Source organism: Cheilinus undulatus, linkage group 24 (genome assembly GCF_018320785.1).
Source record: "Cheilinus undulatus linkage group 24, ASM1832078v1, whole genome shotgun sequence".
NCBI lineage: Eukaryota > Metazoa > Chordata > Actinopteri > Labriformes > Labridae > Cheilinus > Cheilinus undulatus.
In genome coordinates, this window is record NC_054888.1 from 21,024,977 (window position 1) to 21,044,710 (window position 19,734).

Below are 19,734 nucleotides of genomic sequence, written 5' to 3' on the forward strand. Positions count from 1 at the left end.
ACTGATGTAGTTTACAAACCTGGATAGCGTTAGCTTTTCTATGTCACATGGAGTAAAGCTCACTCTATAACACTACAAACAGCACTCTTCTGTGTAAGAAAATAAACCGAAGAGTAAATATGTGTAACCATTACATTCTCTGAACATGGAGGACTATTTACATTTGATAAAGACACATCTGGACTGTTATAGTTCCTGTTGTTTATGCTGCGAAGGTTGTTGTGGTTGTGAGGATTGGTTCTTTATCTAATGTGACACTTATCTCATGGAGACAGAAAAGCTCAAACTGTTGATGACACGTCTGCATTTTAGATGGGATTCTGGTCTTTTTAAAGCTGGATCCCACTTTTTGGACGTATTTTAGTGTATAGATATCTAATTTGAACAGACACTTTTGAGATTTCTTGAGATTGTCTGCTTAGAAAGAACGGCCACTTTAGTCACAAACCTTTAGAAGGAACAGAAATATCCTGTTGAGCTGTGGAGTGCTGCAGAGATTGAAATGAAAATTTGAGATGACAAGTGGTGCTGTGCCATTGGAGAAGGAGGCAAATACACAGAATAAACACGGGCAAAAGGAAGCCCTAGGCACCCTATATTTCTTGCTTTTAATACCAAAAACTGCAGGTGAACTCCTGCAAACTGTCCAAAATGCACAGAAACTTGATCCTGCTCAGCTGACAGGAACAGTCAGCTGTGATGTCATCACTTGGCGATGGCTGCTGCTCCTGCCGAACATGAACATTCAGAGCAGCGCTGGATTCGCTCCTCCAGGTCATGACATCATCACAACACAGAGCTTAAAATCTGCCGGTCAGCCCGTCTCTGTGATGTCACAACTGCCACACACTGCTCTGTGCTCCATTGGCTCGAGGCAAGTCAGATGTTTGAGGGCCTTCGCTCTCGGGTGGCACCCCGATGCGCGCAGCCTCGGCTCTCTGGCCCTACAAGGGGAAAAAAATACAATAGTGGTATAAAAGAGGGGAAAAAAGGTCAGATGAAGCAGTTAAAACTAATCAGTAAATTTAGTGGGGGTGGGAATTGAGGGAGTAGAGGAAGGCCGAGTGATAGCTAGACCCAGGAATGAGGACTGCCCTGACTTCCCTTGCAAAACTGAAGGAGAGGGAGTGAGAGTGATAGTTGGAACCCAGAAAAAGCACTATCCTGTCTTCCCCTGTGAAGTTGAGAGAGTAGTGAGGGGTAGAACAATTTAGACCCCCTTGATGAGCTCTAACCTTTTTCCCTCATAAAATCGAGGACATAGAGGGAGGTAGAGCAATAGTTAGATCCCAGAGTGAGCGCTATCTTCCCTCATGAAACTGAGGGAGTGGAGGGAGGTAGGGCAGTTGGTAGATCCCGGAATGAGCACTATCCCTTCTTCCAGCTTGAAACTGAGGGAATAGAAGGAGGTAGAGTGGTTTGTAGACTGCAAGATGAGCACTATCCTATCTTCTGTCATGGAGTTTAGGGAGTAGAGAGAGGTAGAGTGCTAGGTAGAGCCCAGGATGAATACTTTCATATATTCTCATATTAAAATGAGGGAGCAGAGGGGGCTAGAGCAATAGGTATACTTCAGGATGATTGTTATCCTATCCTTCCTCTTGAAATTGAGGCAGTAGAGGGAGGTGGGGCAGTAAGTAGATCTTAGAATGAGCACAATCCTTTCTTCCCTCTGTTCACTGAGGGAGCAGAGGGAGGTAGAGTGGTTGGTAGACTGCAGGATGATCAAGATCCTATCTTCCCTCATGAAATTTAGGGAGTAGAAGGAGGTAGAGCAATAAGTTGATCCCAGAATGAGCCCTATTCTATACTCCCTCTTGAAATTAAGGGAGTAGAGGGTGGTAGAGTGCTAGGTAGACCCTAGGATGAATACTTTCGTATATTCCCAGATTAAAATGAGGGAGCAGAGGGGGGTAGAGCAATAGGTAGACTGCAGGATGGGTGCTATCTTAAATACCCTAATGAAACTGAAGGAGTAGAGTGTGGTACGGCAATAGGTAGACCTGGCAAAGATGAGCGCAAGCCCAGACCAGGGCACCTCACCCTGTCTGTCTTCCCCCTGCCCTTTTCCTAAGATATATTTCTCTCTTTCTATCCTCTCTTGTGGCATTTTTTCCAAATTGGCTTGAAAAATACTCAGAAACAATATGGGAGAGATATGAACAGAAGCATGCCCGAACACAGGGTACTAGCAAGTAGAGCTGTGAAGGCCATGCTGTCTCCTCTCTCTTGAAAAGCTGAAATTTAACCCTTTGGGCGCAATAGTTTCTTCAAGAAAATATTTAATTTTGATATCAAGATTTCAAAAGGCAGTAGCTTGAAAGTGGTTAGAGATAAAGGCATACTGTAAATGAGAAAAATCTTCAGTATGATCCAAAGTTTGTGGTGGGAGTAAATTCACTCATCTAATTTGCATATTCTGACGTCACCAGGCGGCCTCCACCGCCACTGCTCCTACCACATCTGCCCCTACGTCCGCGGTGTTTTATTTATTCCCGCTACCTCCGTCAATGTTCGTGTTTTGACCACCCCTGCAACCCCAACCATGTCCCCACCCCAGCTACTGTGAGGAAAAGCGTCGGCTTCAGTATGTGCTGCTTGTGGACTCTCATGGCACACAGAGTTCGTGTGGCTCCGACGTCTCGGTCTCACCGGACAACGGAACGTCATTGTCACAGGGGTGAATATTCCACTATTTCTCCCGAAATTGTGAGTATTCTAGCTAAAATTCGCTCTCTTTCTCTTTTTCTCACCGAGTACAACCACTTCTACCACTTCCTCATCTCCTCGACCGGTGGTTCGTCTTCAAACTCTCTCTCTCCAAAACATTGAATGGAAACACACCCACATATGCTGCTGGGATTGAAGTTATTCATGTCCGCCATCTCCTGGTGTAAAGTAGTAACAACATTAGGCACCACATTTGCAGCTATAGCCCGTTTTATTCAGCAATATTGCTTGTCACAATTTTGCAACTTTGGCGCTTAAAGGGTTAAGCACAGTGTTGGTCTATTTTAACCACTGAACTGCACAGTAGATGTGGAAGTACGAAGAAAGCTTTTGTTGGCATCTTAAAAATAATAAAACCATCCATTGTAACCTGCAGGATGGATTCTATTGCCCACAAGGAGCATAAACAAATGCTTGCCATGGTTCTCTCTTCTTGGTAGATTTGCAAACCTACTACACTCATACCGTCCCCTTCTGTATTGGACAGCATACATACAGAAAGTTTGCTCGGTCACTAAACATTTCTAGCGGTGGATGGAGTCCTGAGCATTCTGAAACGTGATAATCTGGTCGAAAATCGCCCTCAGCTGGTTCAACAGGGACTGGATGGACAGATGGAGACAGAGGTCAAGTGACTCTTTAAAGAAAAAGATGCAGAAAGGATCTTTGTCTGTGTTCCTATATGTTACCCTGCTGTTAATGTCCAGCAGACATCTGAAGATGATGGTGTCTAAGAAGACATCATGACAGCGATGATGTGGTCGAGGTCTTGAGCCCCCTTGTCCCAGGAGCACTCCAGCACCCACAGAAAGTCACACAAAAATATGAATTTTAAGTGAGAAACAGTCCAGCCAGGATGTTTTTAAATCTAAAGTTTTTAAAGACTTCTGAGTTTTCAGTAGCACCCTTTGATGGACCCAGCCTTCACATCCTGAACTTGAAACAAGATGGTCTGGTCTACAGACTGATGGGCTGAAAGAGCCAAAACAACACCAGGGTTATCAAGTGGGAGCCTCCGTTTGCAGGGTTTTGTGAGAATGAAAATGAAACGCCTACGATAACAATAGGGTTCTCGCATTGTCAGTGCTCGGGCCCTAATTAGTGTTTTTTATCTACCTTTATTTTGGCCCACAAGTGGCATCATTCCTCCTCCCTCAACTGCTTCATCTGACATCTCCTCAACTGTCTTTTGCAAACTCCCCTTAAGATACTATCAGTTTCAAGACCTGCTTTTTAAAATATATATCTGCTGTTATTCCATTGAGAAAAACCTAATAGCTTGGATTTAAAAATGCATAACTTGGCATCTTTGATGTATGTGAGCTTGTTTGAGAGGTCTCACATTGCATCATGGGATATGTAAGGCAACTAAAGATGCAGCAGATGGATTCTTGGTTAAGGACAGTAGAACGCACCGGTCGGCTGCATCTGAAGGTGCCTTTATAACGGGCAGCCTTCAACGCATCTATTGATAAATGTGCTCTCAGAAGGATGCAGCCCCTGAATTGGGACACAGCTGTTTTAGAAGTAGACTGCCTCATCAGCAGCTTAAGCATAGGAGATTATACACAGGTCATATTATTTGCTTTGGGCAATTAGAGCTGCTGGCTTTATTTTCACTAATTAATAACTTAATATAGAGCTCATGATTATTCTGCTTGTAAACAAGATGCTGCTTTTTTGTAGGCTGAAGGATTCAGAGAAACATTTCCAGCATTTTTCTAATAATAAGAATGGAATAAAGTAGCCTATCAGGAGGAGAAACTTTTGATATAATAGGCCCAACTAAACTTGTAATTCTAGTTACAGCTGGTTGCAATAGCTGGGGAAAACATGCTCAATCAGAGTTCTCCCATAACAATGCTTGTTTTTGCCACTGTAAGGTTCGGATAGTTGAACACTGTCATTGCAGTTGCATCACCATCTTCAGTGCCACCAGACTTTAGAAAAAGAAAGTCGCCCATCTTTCCTGCATGATTAACTTGTTTCAGCTGTCATGCAGTGAATGTGTTTCTTTGGTTGTTGCATGAAAACAATCAGGTGTAAGCAGCTGTGAAGCAGCACTGAAAATGTCCTGAAAACATCCAATTGTGTCTTTACAGAGAGCGAGGTAGCAGCTTGTTTCAGGTAAAAAAGAAATCTTGCCTTGACAAAAAGTTCCAACTCTGTAGAATATGAATGTAAAAACAAAAGGCTTTCACAGACTTTGATTTGACTTTTTTTGTCCTTAGGTATCCTGTTAAAACCTGGTTGTTTTTGATAAATCTATCCAGTCAGTGAGAGTACAAACTAGCTCAGAATATTTCTTTAGAATTCATGTTTAAAAATGTTAGATTTTCTCTTCTACTTCAGGACTTTGAACGTTTAAGTGTCTACCTAACAAACTTCTCCTGCCCTCAGCTCTGTCGTCTTAAACCGAGTTAACCTGGCTGTTGATCCTGTAAATCAGAGTCTCTGCTTTTAACAGACACAGCGGTAATTACTACTTCTTTTTTACAGTGTGTGATGCTAACAGCACCACTAATGGTCTGACCTCAAAGGTGATGTAGTACTGCATCTGGTGGATGAAGTGGACCATCTCGGACGCCAGGATGTGACACTGATGCAGCACGCAGGATAACTCTGGAGGAGAAATACACAACGGGAGGCTGGAGGTTAGAGTTTGTAAAAAGAAAGTTCTGCCCTTAAAAGAAGCCTGAAAAGTATGACTGTAGAAACAGATCTTTTAGAACCAAGTGCAGGTTTTGGTGTTGCATGCCTGTCTTTTTCTCTCTATAAAAGCAAACTCAAATGAGAAAATATAAACATCCAAAACTTTGATAAATTAGACATTTTAGTCATAAAAGCAAAGTGTTCAGAGAAAATTTAAGCACCAAAACTCAGTGAAATGTGTTCTCTCTGCTTGTGTTTGTGTTGTTTTCTGTACCCGGCAATGTTTTGAGCTGCTTAGCGTTGCAAATCTGTCCTTTCCAGATGTCAGTCAGCGTATACTCCATCCTCTTTTCCCTCCACAGGAAGTTAAACACCCGCAGGTAGCGACGCATACACTCCCTTGTAAACAACTAAAAAAATACACATACTTATGAGCCACTTCCATGCACAGGCAGCTGTTCTGTAGACGTAGAAAAACATGCAAGTAATATTTAAAACGCGTTTATGTTGATACCGTAGCGATCGGCCTGTCGACGTGGTAGTCCAGACTGAAAACATCCCAACCCGTGTCACCTGGAGACACCTGGAGAGGACAGAAGGCAGGAGTTAGAAAGGTGAGATCATGATGAAGTCACTTAAATATAACGCCCCAAAACTTGGCTGTTGTTTTCTGCCCATTTTTACCCCTTTTTAATTTTTCCACTGCTTTTTCTGTCCATTTGTGCATCTTTCAAATCTTCCCACTGCTGTTTACACAAGTTTTTGCCACTTTCTGCCTATCACTGCTTTTGTTGAACCATTTTTGCCACTCTTAACCCCTTCTCTCCACTTTCTTTAAAAGGTTTTTTGTTTTCTTTAGTATTCAGAAAAGCCAAAAACTCACATGATCACATCTATTTATGGACAGCAGACAACTTTTGAGATAAAAGAGGGCAGTTAAGGTGTGTCTTATACACTGGACCACCAGTACTCCCATTCACATAGTCGCACACTTTTAGCACTTTACCTCTAGGAGGCGCACGTCCAGCCTCTTCAGTATCTCTGCATTGTCAAACTGAGCATTTGTGGCTCTAACCGCCGTCTCTAAGATACCGGTCAGGTTGTGTCGGTACAACGTTGTAAGAGGACGAACCAACTCTGGTCTGAGACAGAATAGGAGAGGAGATGTCAGATATTTATTTATTTATGTTTTAGACAGACAAAGCAGCAAATGACTGGAATAAGACCACAGAAAGGTGCCGCTAACTTGAGCAGGTCCATGAGGTGTCTGATGAAGTCTCCTTGGCCCAGCAGCAGGTATCTCCTCATGGCCTGCAGCAGGTAGTCTCTGTTCAGGACGTCCAGCAGGTATTTACTGGTGTCTTTGAAGGCAACGTCGATCTTTGCCTGGAACGCCCCCTCCAGGTCAGACAGCAGCTCTGCAGCTGTGGACCAGAAATTTAATTTCTTAGTTTAACTCTTTCAGGTGTTAAAAACAGAGCAGTATAAGCCTTCTTTAGGCACAGGAGCCTAAAAAGAAGAGGCTAAAAATGTTGAGTCAAGACTTAACTGTCCTGCACATGAGACAGAAAAGAGCTCGCCACCCTTCAGCTGTAAAAGCTAAAGATCAAACTAGTCAGGTGAAGTCCAGCAGAATAAATCAATCAGAAAAGCTAAGTATACCTCATTTCTTTTCATGTTTAAAAACAGAAAGACAAGGCTGGTGAGCGGTAAGAGCATCGATCACTGCCAGTCAACAAGCCCCCGTCAGTACAACAGAATCAATACGATGAGTACAGCCTTATTGGCTGATGAGGTCATGACAATAAGACACAAAACAACGAGCAGCAATTACTGATAGCAACCTATCAGGCTTTAACTTTGGCCCTGCTTCCTAGTAGGTAAAAGGGATCCTTCAAGTAGATAACTGGATATACCGAGTCTTTGGGGATTTAAAAGCAAAAAATATCTTGCAGAACAGCGTATCAAAAACATGCATACTCCTTCACATTATTCACATTTTGGGTATATGTATTATTTGTATGCCTCTTACCGTTTGGGTGTATCTGCAGACGTGGACGCTGGTGTGATTTTGCCAGGAGGTGTTCTGTCGTGGCAGACCTGGTGCAGGAAGTTGATGGATTTACCGATCAGCAGGACCTAGAGGGATGAGAGATAGAGAGGGAAACTGTTGATATGAGGTGAGGTTAACAGCTAATGCTGGGTAATTGGTTTGAATTTAAATTATGATTTAACCTCCCCATGATCATATTAAAAGACAGAAAAAAGGTAATTAAAAGCATGAAAGTATTGGTAAGAATCTTAGAATACATCATGTTGCTTTTTGGTGTTTATTCTGAATGGGAAGTCAGTTCAAGCGTAAGTTTTGTGTAATAAATAAAACCCCAGCACTTTGCAAGCTTAAAAATTTTTCAACAGAGTTTTGAGGATATTAAAGGGAAGTAGATGAGAGTGTTTCTTGTTTAAAAAAGGGGATTGTCTTTAAAATAAATGGTGCATTTTCATGTGGAGTGCAGAACAGAAATCTGAGCCTGTACAGATATGCGACAGCGTTGTGGCGTGTTTACCTTTCGTGCCTGGTCCATGGTGATGAAGGAGGGGATCATTGACTTCCTGAGGGAGTATTTATCGTGCCACAGACGATCCGTCTTCACGTTGGGGTCTGATGCTACAAAGAACTGCAGAAAACAAACATTTCCACACAGTTTTGATTTCAAGAAACAACCTTTAACATGATGATCACCACCTTATTTAAAGTCTGGATGATGCTGCAGAGTAGCTGCAAGAGAAGTTATAACGTAAAAAACATAAATTCTCCAGCTTTTCATTTCACTTGTGTCTGACATGCAGTACACTATGCTGCTTTCATTAATTACACATTTATTTACAGCTAAACTGATTACAGCATCTACAGGAAAGTCCTCAGCCTGAATTGATTTCAATGAGACTTTTGATGACAGTCAGATCTAAATAGCTCTCTGGACCGAGTTTGCAGTCGATGACGAGGCTTTTATCCTTGGCCACGTTCACTTAAGAGGGCCTGCTACCCTCGCTCTCTAACTGAAGGCTCTGATGTGCTGACACAATAACCATCATCCTTTGAGAGAATCCATCTCCAAAAGGCACCATTTCACAGCCTTGTAGATAGAATAAAGCATTTACAGCAGAGTGTTGTAACCTTAGATGGTGGAACCAACACCAGTAACAGCAGATGTGTCAGAGGTTTGATGTATTAGTTTTGGATAGGGTTTGAATTTCGCTCTATTCCTGAGATCAGCTAAAGGCTGAAATTAATGTTAAAGCCTTATTATGGCTTAAAAAAGCAATGAAGTATGAAGATGAGTTATTACTTTCTTATTTGGGTAACTTCTGAAATTGGACGGCTTTAATGCCATGAAAGAGGAAGTAGTTTCTTGAAGGGATTTTGAAGTGCTTTAAAGGGCTTGTGCTACCATGAAAACTGGCGGGAAAATTTTAAAGCTACATGTGGGCTTAGTTGGGGGGCGTAGCTTACTGGCTCAGTGGCGCCCCCTCAAAAATAAAAAAAAATAGCCCCTGTACCAGGTCCAATGTAGAATTTTGAAATTTGTTACACATATTTAACATAACATGACCTACAAAAAAGCCTCTTGGACCAACTTTGCCAAATCAACAAGAAGCAAGCCATTTTTAATTTTTGTAAACAAACAAAAAAAAGAAAAAAAAAAATTGGAAAATGAATCCATTTCCAGGGATTCCTCTAGACCAGGAGTGCCCAATACGTCGACCGCGAAAGCTATGCGGGGCGATCATGTTTCATTTGAATAAAGTCAAGTCAGTGGCCCCAGTGGTGATGTGACTGATGTGAAGAGCAGCCAGTCTGTCAAACCCAAAATGCAAGGCGCGCCAGTTAACTAACTGATTTTGTGAGCAAACATCTCAGTCCATCTTAAATTAATATGTAACATGTGGAGAGCAAAAGACGACAGAAAAACATGGAGCGCGCTCAGTACGCGCTTCAGAGACTGATAGTCCGCTCAGACTTTGACACACGCTCCCAAGACTTTGCTGTACTTTAGGCAACCGCTGCATTCATATACTTTCCATTTGGAGAGGACAGCAAGGTTAAATCCGTGGCCTCAAAATTGCCACATTGTTTCATATGATCTCATCCGCGCTGATGGAAGAGATCTTGTCACTGGAGGCTGACATTTACTCCAAATCACGGGCCCACGCTGGACAGTGGTGGACCTTACATAGGAAAAGTATCTCAACATGAGAAAATGTGCGGCCTCACTGACCCAGCCTAAATCGACTGAAACGTATTATGATGTGGCTCTCACTGTGTGTGTAGCATGCAGTGTGTTTAACAATAGATTGTGTGATGTTTCAGTACCATGGAGAGCACTGGCTAAGTGTTTTCACAGTGAAATGGGGGGGATCTGCAAGCAGCAGTTTAAACATGCCTACTGGAGCTATGAACTATTGTGTGTCTATTAAGGAACAAGAATTTTGCGGGGCAGCTCATATGTCTAAAAGTCCTTTAAAAGATTGTGCTCGAAAACTCAACTGGCTTTTACATGTTAAGATTCTGCAAGTCACATACAACAGAAAGTTGACACTGCATTCACTTTCTTTCAGCGAAGAACTCACATTTTGTTGTTTCTGGTGTTAGGAAGTTGTTGTTATCAAGCCTCCTTGCAATTTTGTGATTTTTTTTTTTTTTTTTTTTTTTGGTAGGTAGATCACGCTGAGCTGGTCATTTCATAAGTAGCTCACAAGCCAAAAAGGTGTGGGCACCCCTGCTCTAGACTTAGATTTTCTTTGGGGGTTCTTCTGATCCTCTTGAAATTGAACATTTTGGATCAGGTTTGCCAAATCAACAGGAAGTACACCATTTTAAATGCTTGTTTGCCCATAACTTCTGTGTCATTGAACAGCTTTAACATCTCGCTTCTGCTCCATAATAAATATCTTTGTGAGTTTTAACAGACTATGTCCCACTCCCTGGATAAATTCCCTCCTGAAAGACCAGATAACTTTGTCTCTGTCTTTTTTAAACTCTGCACTTAAGACCAAAGCAGAGTGACAAAAAAGCTAACCCTCAGACACAAAAATAAATACTGTAGAGAGAAACAGAAGGAGAAGTAAAGGAGAAACATCCATCTCTGAGCTTTCCATTACACCCCTCTCATCAGTCCTCATTTAAGGAGCTGTCCCGTCTTTCTCTCTTTATTCCTCCCCACTGTCCCGCCTCCTCCTCTGTGCAACGTCCTCTCTGATTGGGGTCAGATATCAGAGCAGTTAAATCAAACAGTAATCAGAAATGAGTGGTTAATTTCTGTTGTGGCTCTCACTTGTTAAAGGGGGAGTTCTTACATTTTTAATCTGAGGGTTTAAGTGTTTTTGGGTTTGATAATGAGAAGAATAATAGCTTTCTATCTGACATCTTCCACACTGATAAAACTGCCCCCTGGTGGGTGGGAAAGCCTTCTTACTGCTTCACACTATAAAGAAGTTGACAGTTTCAGTTGCCATCTACAGATTTTAGCCACATTATCTCTTTTTTTAATAAATGAAAGTTGTTGATAGTGTTCAAAGGTAGCCGTTACTGTCCTAAGCTCTTTTTGCCCTCCGAGTCTAGGTTCTAATCCAGCTGATGACGCCTTTACTTGCCCTCCTTCTCTCTTATTTTTTTGAGTTAAAAAACACTTAGCTGCTAATTGAAACTACTCTGGACTGTAAGATCTGTGAAGTGTTTACTTCGTGGTAGGTGTCCTCCAGCTCCCTGTCGTAGATCCATCGGTACAGGAAGTTGAGGATGGGGTGTGACACCAGGCTGAGGATGTGTTGAATCAGCGCTTTCATCTGAGGGTCTCCTGTTTTCTTGTAACAGTGGACGGCTGAGGCCAGCTCACCTCCTGAACGACCTGAACAACAAAACGGTAAGACACAAACTGACTTCCTGTACATTTCTCACCATGACACAAGAAGACGTTTTTGTTTGTCTGGACAGTAAATGTGCAGATTTTAATGCAACTAACTCAAGAGGCTAAGGTTTTAGCACACATTTTAGGATGCATATGAATGAAACTACTACAGTATGTGAATTTTAACAACTGAATTACAGCATCTGGGGAGTTTTGGGGCAAATGAGCAGTTCTTTCTAGTGTTGCTGTTTGAGTCTACCTTGGCAGAAATCGACGTGAGCAGCCAGCATTTTGAGTCAGAGGGTCAGAGTGCTCTCTGTGTACACGGTCACACCCTGCTCGTCCTCCACCTGCAGCTAGAACAACACAAATACACCTCAAGTCATTATTTAATAAATTTTTCCATTTATGCAGTTTGGAAGCAGTTATGTAGGATGCACACCTGTGAGTGCAGGACAGACAGCAGCCTGTAGTACTCCTTCAGCTCCTGGTGGAGCGCTGCACAGAAGCTCTGAGGACAAAGAGGCTTGTCAGCTGGTGATTTAATATAACATTTAACTTATTTTCAGGTGGTTTAGTCTGAAGAGGATTCACCTGTCCGACGAGTCCGAAGGCCAGGTCGAGGCTCCGCGTGTCAGTGTACTTTCTGACTTTGTTGTGGAGCCAGCCGAGCTCAGACAGTCTGCTGCAGAGGTCTCTGTGGGGCTTACACACCACCACCTGGTGGGAAACACAAGGTATTGCATGAAAAAGTTCCTTCTCATTTTGTTTATATGAGCAGTGGTTGTTGGAAAACTAACTCCCTCACAAGAAGAGGCTTTATTGTGACTTGAATTCCACACTAGATTCTCTAGAGTGAAGGAAAATGCTTCTACTGGCTCAGCTTCTTCTTCTTTGGTGCCATCTTTAGTAAGCAGTAGTTACAGGCAGAGCTGGGCAATTTGTCAAGTTTTTAAGATACATCGATCTATTTTCAGACAAGATAAAGGGTTAGAGAAAATCATCCTGTATACTGATGTAGTTTACGACGATCCAGGCCTAATGCTGAGTGAAAAGACTGTTAACACTAAGAATCACTAACAGTAATACACTTACTCACTACAAGATAATCTATAAATGTTGAGGTGAAATAAAGAAATAGAGAATTAAGTAGTAAAAATCAAATGATACTGCTAAAGAGACAGTACAAATAGAAGTCCTAGACATCCACTGTTAGGTCATTTATTTTATTTAGAGACACTGAAACCTCAGACCTCTTTTTTTCCAGATGAAACCTATTGAAACCCCCTTCACTTTTTCAGTTTTGTTGCGTTTCATCCTGATGCTACAGTCAAAAAATATTTTGTTCTCTGATTAATCTACACTCTGTACCCCATCATGACAAAGTGGAAACAGAATTGTAGAAATTTTGGCAAATGTATGAAAATAAAAACTGAAATATCACATCAACACTGTAAATTTAGCTCAGATTCCTCTCATTTCTCTGGATTGTTGCTGAGATGTTTCACCTGATTGGAGTCCACCTGTGGTAAATAAACTGATTAGACATGATTTTGAAAGGCACATACCTCTCTATAGAATGCTGATGATAATATCAGAGCAAAAACCAAGCCATGAGGTCAAAGGAAATGTCTGCAGAGATTGGGGACAGGATCTGCACTGAGGAGAGTCTTCTGTCTAACCACTCTGCCATAAAGCCCAGATCACTGGAGGTCTGCAGTGATGGTTGCCCTTTTGGAACTTTGTCCCATCTCCACACAGGAGCTCTGGAGCTCAGACAGAACGACCATCAGGTTCTTGGTCCCCTCTCTTACTAAGGCCCTTCTCCCCTGATTGCTCAGTTTGGCCAGGTGACCAACTCTTGGAGGAATCCAGGCTGTGCCAAACATCTTGATTGTGAGAACTCTGGAGGTAACTGTGCTCTTGGGAACCTTCAGTGCAGCAGATTTCTGTAGCCTTCCCCAGATCTGTGCCCGTCAACAATCCTGTCTCTGAGCTCTGCAGGCACTTCCTTTGGCCTTTCCAAAATCATGTCCAATCAGTTTCATTTAGCACAGCAAAGATCCAGAGGAAGTGGAGGAACCTGAGCTACATTTACAGTCTGAATACTTATGTCAATGTGATACTTAAGTTCTTTATTTTTAATGAATAAGCAAAAAATTCAAAAATTCTGTTTCCACTTTGTCATGAGGGGATGCTGAGTGTAGATTAATGAGAATAAAAATGAATATTTTTGACTGTAGCATCAGGCTGAAATATACAATTGAAAAAGTCAAGTTGGTCTGAATGCTTTCTGCTTTCTGTTTCTGAGCATCTCACACTTAGGACTCAAACTTAGGATTATGACTCTTTCTTTCGTACTTTGAGCATTTCATCTCATAATTTTGACTTATATAATATTTTGAACTTTTAGATTCATAATTTTAATTTTGAAGTCACATTTTGACCTTTTTAACAAATTTTTCTGTATTTCATCTCATAATTTCAACTCCTAACTTTGACTTCATAATCCCACAGTTTGATATTTTAGACAATTTAAAAGTTTGAATCATTTTGACTTTTAAACTCATTTTGACTTTCTTTCTAATGTATTTAAAACATTATTTTTCAATTTCAATTTCATGTTTTGACCTGTTTAGACTAATAAATGTACTTTTGTCATATTTTGAGCCTTTAAACGTATTTTTTATTGTATTTTTTACATTTCAAAATCATTTATTATCAGTACTTTAGTTTTTTTTTCATATTTTCTTACTGGTGAAATGAGGTTGAGAGTTTATGGTTAGAAAGGTGACCCTGTTTGGCCCTCAAGTTAGACCTGAATCCAGAATCCAGCCCCTGCTGTGATTGAGTTTGACATCCCTGCTGTAGGACAATCTTATTCAGCTTTCACTTTCACATTAAAGAGTGTTTTTGGTAACTTTTGTCAAGTAGCCAAATTATATTGACCATGATTGATTTATAAAATCAGTGAAAGGGTAAAAAAAGGGGCGCAGGTGGCCAAGTGGTTAAGGCGCGCCCTATGTATGCAGACGGCCCGGGTTCGAATCCGGCCTGAGGCCCCTCACCGCATGCCACCGTCCTCCTCTATCAAATAAAGGCACAAAAATGCCCAAAAATAAACCTTTAAAAAAAAAAAGGGTGAGGCAAAACACTTCTTGATCGAACAGACCTCTTATCTAACAAATGACTAACTTATAGAGAAATCTCTGCACCGCTCCCTTGCATGAAAATCAAACTATAACTTGTAAATGCAGCTAAAAGCTTCCTGATAGGCATAAAAGTCAAATAAATAAGCCCAGCTAAGATCTGCATGTTCTGCTGTGACAACCAGGCGATATTTTTCTAAAGATTGGACATAAATAAACCTAATGTACAGTGACTGCCGCGCTGTTTACGTTTATTCTCTGCATAAAAGCTTGGATCGATGTTTTCCCACTAATGCTGCAACCTTGGCTACAAGGAAGGACTTACTATTTATGTTGTAGGCAACAGCAGATTTCTAAACTTTGATATGGCTGTAGTAAAATCAAATGACATTGAAACCTTTTTTAGCAGAGCAGAGCAAAAATAGAAGTCAAAGACATCAAATATTTAGTATTTTATTGTTTTAAATGACACAAAATGCAGAAAAACTCCTGCATACAGCTTAAATTGCTGTTTGCAGGAGTTCATGATGACTTGGATTTCATCTGCACAGCTGTAACACCATTAGAAGTAACAAAATTCAGGCCTTTTTTTGTCCCGGAGGGCTGGGCATTTGTGTGCATGAAATATGAATGAAAGACAAATAGTCATACGTTCATAGCTGGGGTAAGTTTCAGGTCTCTGTTACAGGATTTAAGTTACCTGTAGGATGACTGTGCTGTTGTTTAGATGGACAGTATTCGTCTCAAAGGTACTCACGTTCTTTCTTGATCTTCTCTGCAACCAGGAACTCGTCGCGTTCGATAGTGGGGGCGTAGTTACTGCCGATGACTCGCACGGCGTACTGGAACTGGTGGGCGACTTCAGCTGGAGAACAAGAATGAGAACAGATCACTTTAAATCACCTAGAACACTTTAAAATATCTGACAGCTGTGACCAGGAGACTGACTGTCCACTTCTGCTGCAATAACTAGAGATTAAGACTGTTTCTAACTAGACACAGGGTAAGACAACATCATTTAACTATAAAACCAATAAAAGGGTGGATGACTATAGAGTGAAACATTTCTAAAGGCTAGTGATGTTGAGTGTCTTTACACAACGTACTGCTGATGAATGTTGTCAAAACAGCAGAAACACATCCCTGCTATCCCTGTATAGCAGTGATACTCAACATGTGGCTCTTTGGTGATGATTTGTGGCTCTTTTATGTCTTAATTTGAAATATTATGCCCCAGAAAACCTGAAAAGGGAAATTTTGACCTCAGAAATTATCACATTAATCAGTTTGTTTCTCACACTTGGCTTTAATTGTCAACCTTTATTTTCTCTCTGTATATTTCCAGTGCCCTTATTTGCAACTGTATGCTACTTTTAATCAATTTTTACTGTTTTAAGTCTACTTTTGCCACTGTTATCCTTTTTTTGCCCATTTTCCCATGTTTTTGACTCTTTCATCCTTCTTTTTGCTATTTTTGCCAATTTCACCCATTTAAGCTGCCTTTTACCATTAAATGCCACTTTTTCCCCCAATTGCTGCCACTCTTTGCTGCCTTTTGCACATTTTTGTCACTTTTCACTCATTTTTTTGTCATGTTTTTGCCATTTTTTGACCATTTTTGCCACCTGTAACCCATTATTGTGTCACTCCTCACCCATACTTTGACACTTTCTTCCCTTTTTGCCACTTGTTCTCCCCAATTTTGTTATTTTTCATCCACTTTTTAACCATTTTGCCCACTTTAACCTATTTTATTGCCACTTTAACCCATTCTTGCTGCTTTTCACCACTAAGACTGTGGCTCTTGCAAAGGTATGTTTAACAGTTTGGCTTTTTGGTTGTCCAGAGTTGAGTAACGCTGCTGTATAGTATCATTATGTGTAAAACAATGAAGAGGGTTTTTATTGCCTTCTCAAAAATAATAAAAACATCCATAGAAGTCTGCAGGATGGACTCTATCATCTCCACAGAGCATAAACAAACATCAGTGAGTGGTTGTTCTGTGTGCATGCATCAGTGTGCTCAGGCATAGAAAGACGTTTCTAATGTGAAAGCAAGACAGCAGGGAAGAGGAGAGGAGGAGCAATAGTGCCAGATATAAAAACACCCTTAGAGAGTGTTCTCTATGATTTGTTTAAAAGTATGACTCAAGTGTCTGCCCTTTTTATACTCTAACCATTAAAATAATGCAGTTTTTATCATTTTATCACAAAAACACATGGTATTTAAGAATGTAGAAAATGTTTGGGTATTAAGGTATTATGCCACCATCAGGCTAAAATAATACCTAGATATTATCTTGTCCCTTTTCCCAGCCCTAGCCACATTTTCCCTATCTATGCTGCTTTAAAAGTTGTGGATGTCCATAATAACACCTTAAATTTCAGTCCGAGATCACTGGTATGATCAGGCTGTTGCTTTAAAAATGTTTGTAAATCATTAGATCATTTCACTGTGGCTCCAAATCTGGATTGGGATTATTTTACAGCCACATTAAAAATATTAGGTGTCTTTAATCCCTGGATTAAGACTATAAATCCTCTCAAAGTGACCAATAATATTAGATTATGTTGATATTCTCGCCGTATCTCTGAGATGTCTGCATCCAGCTGGGGCCTTCAGCAAGCAGGACACATGGCGTCCCTTCAGCATCCTCCAACAGCATGAGAGCTGCTTGAAACGTTAGCAAATACAAGGCTAGATGATTGGAAACTCCAGCTGAGTATTTTCAACCAAACTTCAGCTAAGAGTCCGCTGTTTTGACAGATGTTTAGCAGGATGAGCAGCATCTAGCCCAGCCCATTGGCTCTCTCTCTCCTGCCATCTCTCTCTGTTCTTTATCATAGCGGGGTTCGTCAGAAAGAGGGTTAGGGTAGTCCATGGGGTAGTGATAGGTAGCAAAATCTGACAAGGAAGCAAAATATGTCAGAACACCGGCCGACTTTGGGATTTTTGTATGTTGTGCTTTGAAAGAGTTGCAGACACCTTTTTATCCGTCAAATTTATTTAAAAAAAAAAAACTAAAATTAAGAGAGAATGCTCTTTAACTGTTCAACCTTGTCATGGTTTTTAAAATTGATTTTGATGGTCTTGGTCTTGGTGCACTCTAGTCTTGGGCAAGTCTAGGTCTCAGATAGTGTGGTCTTGAGTACAACACAATTTGGAGAAGATCATCAGCCGTCGTCTATGACGCACACAAAAATCTACCAGACTACGTAGCTTTATGATTTAAAACATGTAGGGGAAATAAAGTGAAGGTAACCATAAAGTGCTGCTGTTCTGAACGAGCTTTGGTCTGACGTTGAATGAAACGCAGCGGAGGATGTTCATGCTAACGGCTGTACCTTCACTTTTTCCACAGATCCTGCTGCACAGGCTCTGGAGGAGGGCGCTGGTGGATTTTGGATCCGCCATTCTGTTAGCCTAACATAACGGCGCCCAATAGATGAAAAATACAACAGTATAATACTAACTAACTCAGTCGACCACCGCGAACAACATCAAGCTAAAAGCGGGAACAACCGTTGGCGCCACTTACGCTAGGATTCCTACAAAATAAGAGCCTGGAACGTGTCACGGGTTGCATTTCATAATCTGGATGATCGACTCTGACAATCACGATTTATTTACGAAATTTTAGATAATGAACTAAAAACAATCAATTTAGAGATCTGTTAAACAGCTGATGGACAATATGCAGATCGGAAACATGTTGGGAATGGGTGCAAAGGTAAAATCAGAATCAGTTTTATTGGCCAGGTATGTAAAAATTAGTCAAAAGCCACTAAGTGGGCAAAAAAGCAGTGAAAAGGTGACAAAAATTGTCAAAAAGCAGCTTAAGCATGGCAAAAAATGAGTCAAAATGGACAGAAATGGGCAAAAAGCAGTGAAAAGGTGACAAAAATGGTCAAAAAGTGGCTAAAATATGGAAAAAAATCAGTCAAAAGGGATTGAAATGGGCAAATAGCAGTGAAAAGGTGACAAAAAGTGGCTAAAACATGGCTAAAACATGGCACAAAATTAGTCAAAAGGAACTGAAATGGGAAAAAGCAGTGAAAAAGGTGAAAAAATGGTCAAAAAGTGGCTAAAATATGGCAAGATGAGTCTAAAGGGACTGAAATGGGCAAAAAGCAGTGAAAAGGTGGAAAATGGGGAACAAAGTGGCATTTAATGGCAAAAGGCAGCAAAATGGGAAAAAAGTGGTAGAAAATGGTAAAATAAAAAATAGGCGTAAAAATAAATAACAGTAAAAGAGGTAAAAACTGGTGAAAACATGGCAAAAAATTGAAAAAAGGAAGTGGCAAAAAAATGGCAAAATATTGAAAATAAGAGCACTGTAAATATAAAGACAAAAATTAAAGGTTGACAATGAAACTGTATAACTGAGGGAAACAAACTGATTAATGTGACTTGTAATGAATCATTTCTGAGGTTAAAGTTTCTCTCGTTTAAGGTTTTCTGGGCAAATATTTCAAATTAAGACAGAAAAGAGCCATCTCTTTTTTAGGGAGCATCACTGCCCTACACATCACACCACCACCAGCCTGAACCGTTGCTACAAGGCAGGATGGATCCATGCTTTCATTTTGTTCATGCCAAACTCTGACCCTACCTACCCTACAGCTGAAATCGAGACCCATCAGACAAGGCAACGTTTTAACAATCTTTCCAATCTAGTTTTATTTTGGTGAACTTGTGTGAATTGTAGCCTCAGTTTCCTGTTCTTAGCTGACAGGTGTGGCCTTCTGCTGCTGTAGTCCATCTGCTTCAAGGTTCTTCACGGCAAAGATGCTATTCTACATACGTTGGTCGTAACGAGTGGTTATTTGTTGCCTTTCTATCATCTTGAACCAGTCTACCCATTCTCCTCTGACATCAACAAGGCATTTTCACCACAGGATGTTTTCCCTTTTTCTTATCATTCTCTGGAAATCCTAGAGATGGTTGAGCGGGAAAATTCCAGTAGATCAGCAGTTTCTGAAATACTCAGACCAGCCCGTCTGGCACCAACAACCACGCTATGTTCGAAGTCACTTAAGCCCCCTATACTCCTGGTTCTGATGCTCGGTTTGAACTTCAGCAAGTCTTGACCACGTCTACATGCCTAAATGCATTGAGTTGCTGCCATGTGATTGGCTGATTAGCTATTTGTGTTAACGAGCAATTGAACAGCTGCCAACTGAGGAGAACTCAGACGAGTTTTAGTATCTCCATTCAGTTTATACCGATCAATACTCGTGGAGGAAAACAGATGAATGTAGGTTCAAGCTAATCCAAAGAAAGTCAAACACACA

At 40.9% G+C, this 19,734-nt stretch overlaps 1 protein-coding gene across 1 annotated transcript; it reads right to left on the reverse strand.

Moving 5' to 3' along the window:
• Positions 1 to 3,254: 3,254 nt before the first annotated feature.
• On the reverse strand, positions 3,255 to 17,854 carry LOC121505977 (gamma-tubulin complex component 3 homolog). The gene is given in 17 exon segments (XM_041781436.1): positions 3,255 to 3,332; positions 3,420 to 3,478; positions 3,481 to 3,523; positions 5,249 to 5,352; positions 5,657 to 5,792; positions 5,897 to 5,965; positions 6,389 to 6,524; positions 6,629 to 6,810; positions 7,417 to 7,521; positions 7,950 to 8,060; positions 11,125 to 11,291; positions 11,551 to 11,647; positions 11,734 to 11,802; positions 11,886 to 12,011; positions 12,860 to 12,873; positions 15,198 to 15,305; positions 17,785 to 17,854. Coding segments are annotated over 17 exon segments (1,674 nt in total).
• Between the last annotated feature and the right edge of the window lie 1,880 nt (positions 17,855 to 19,734).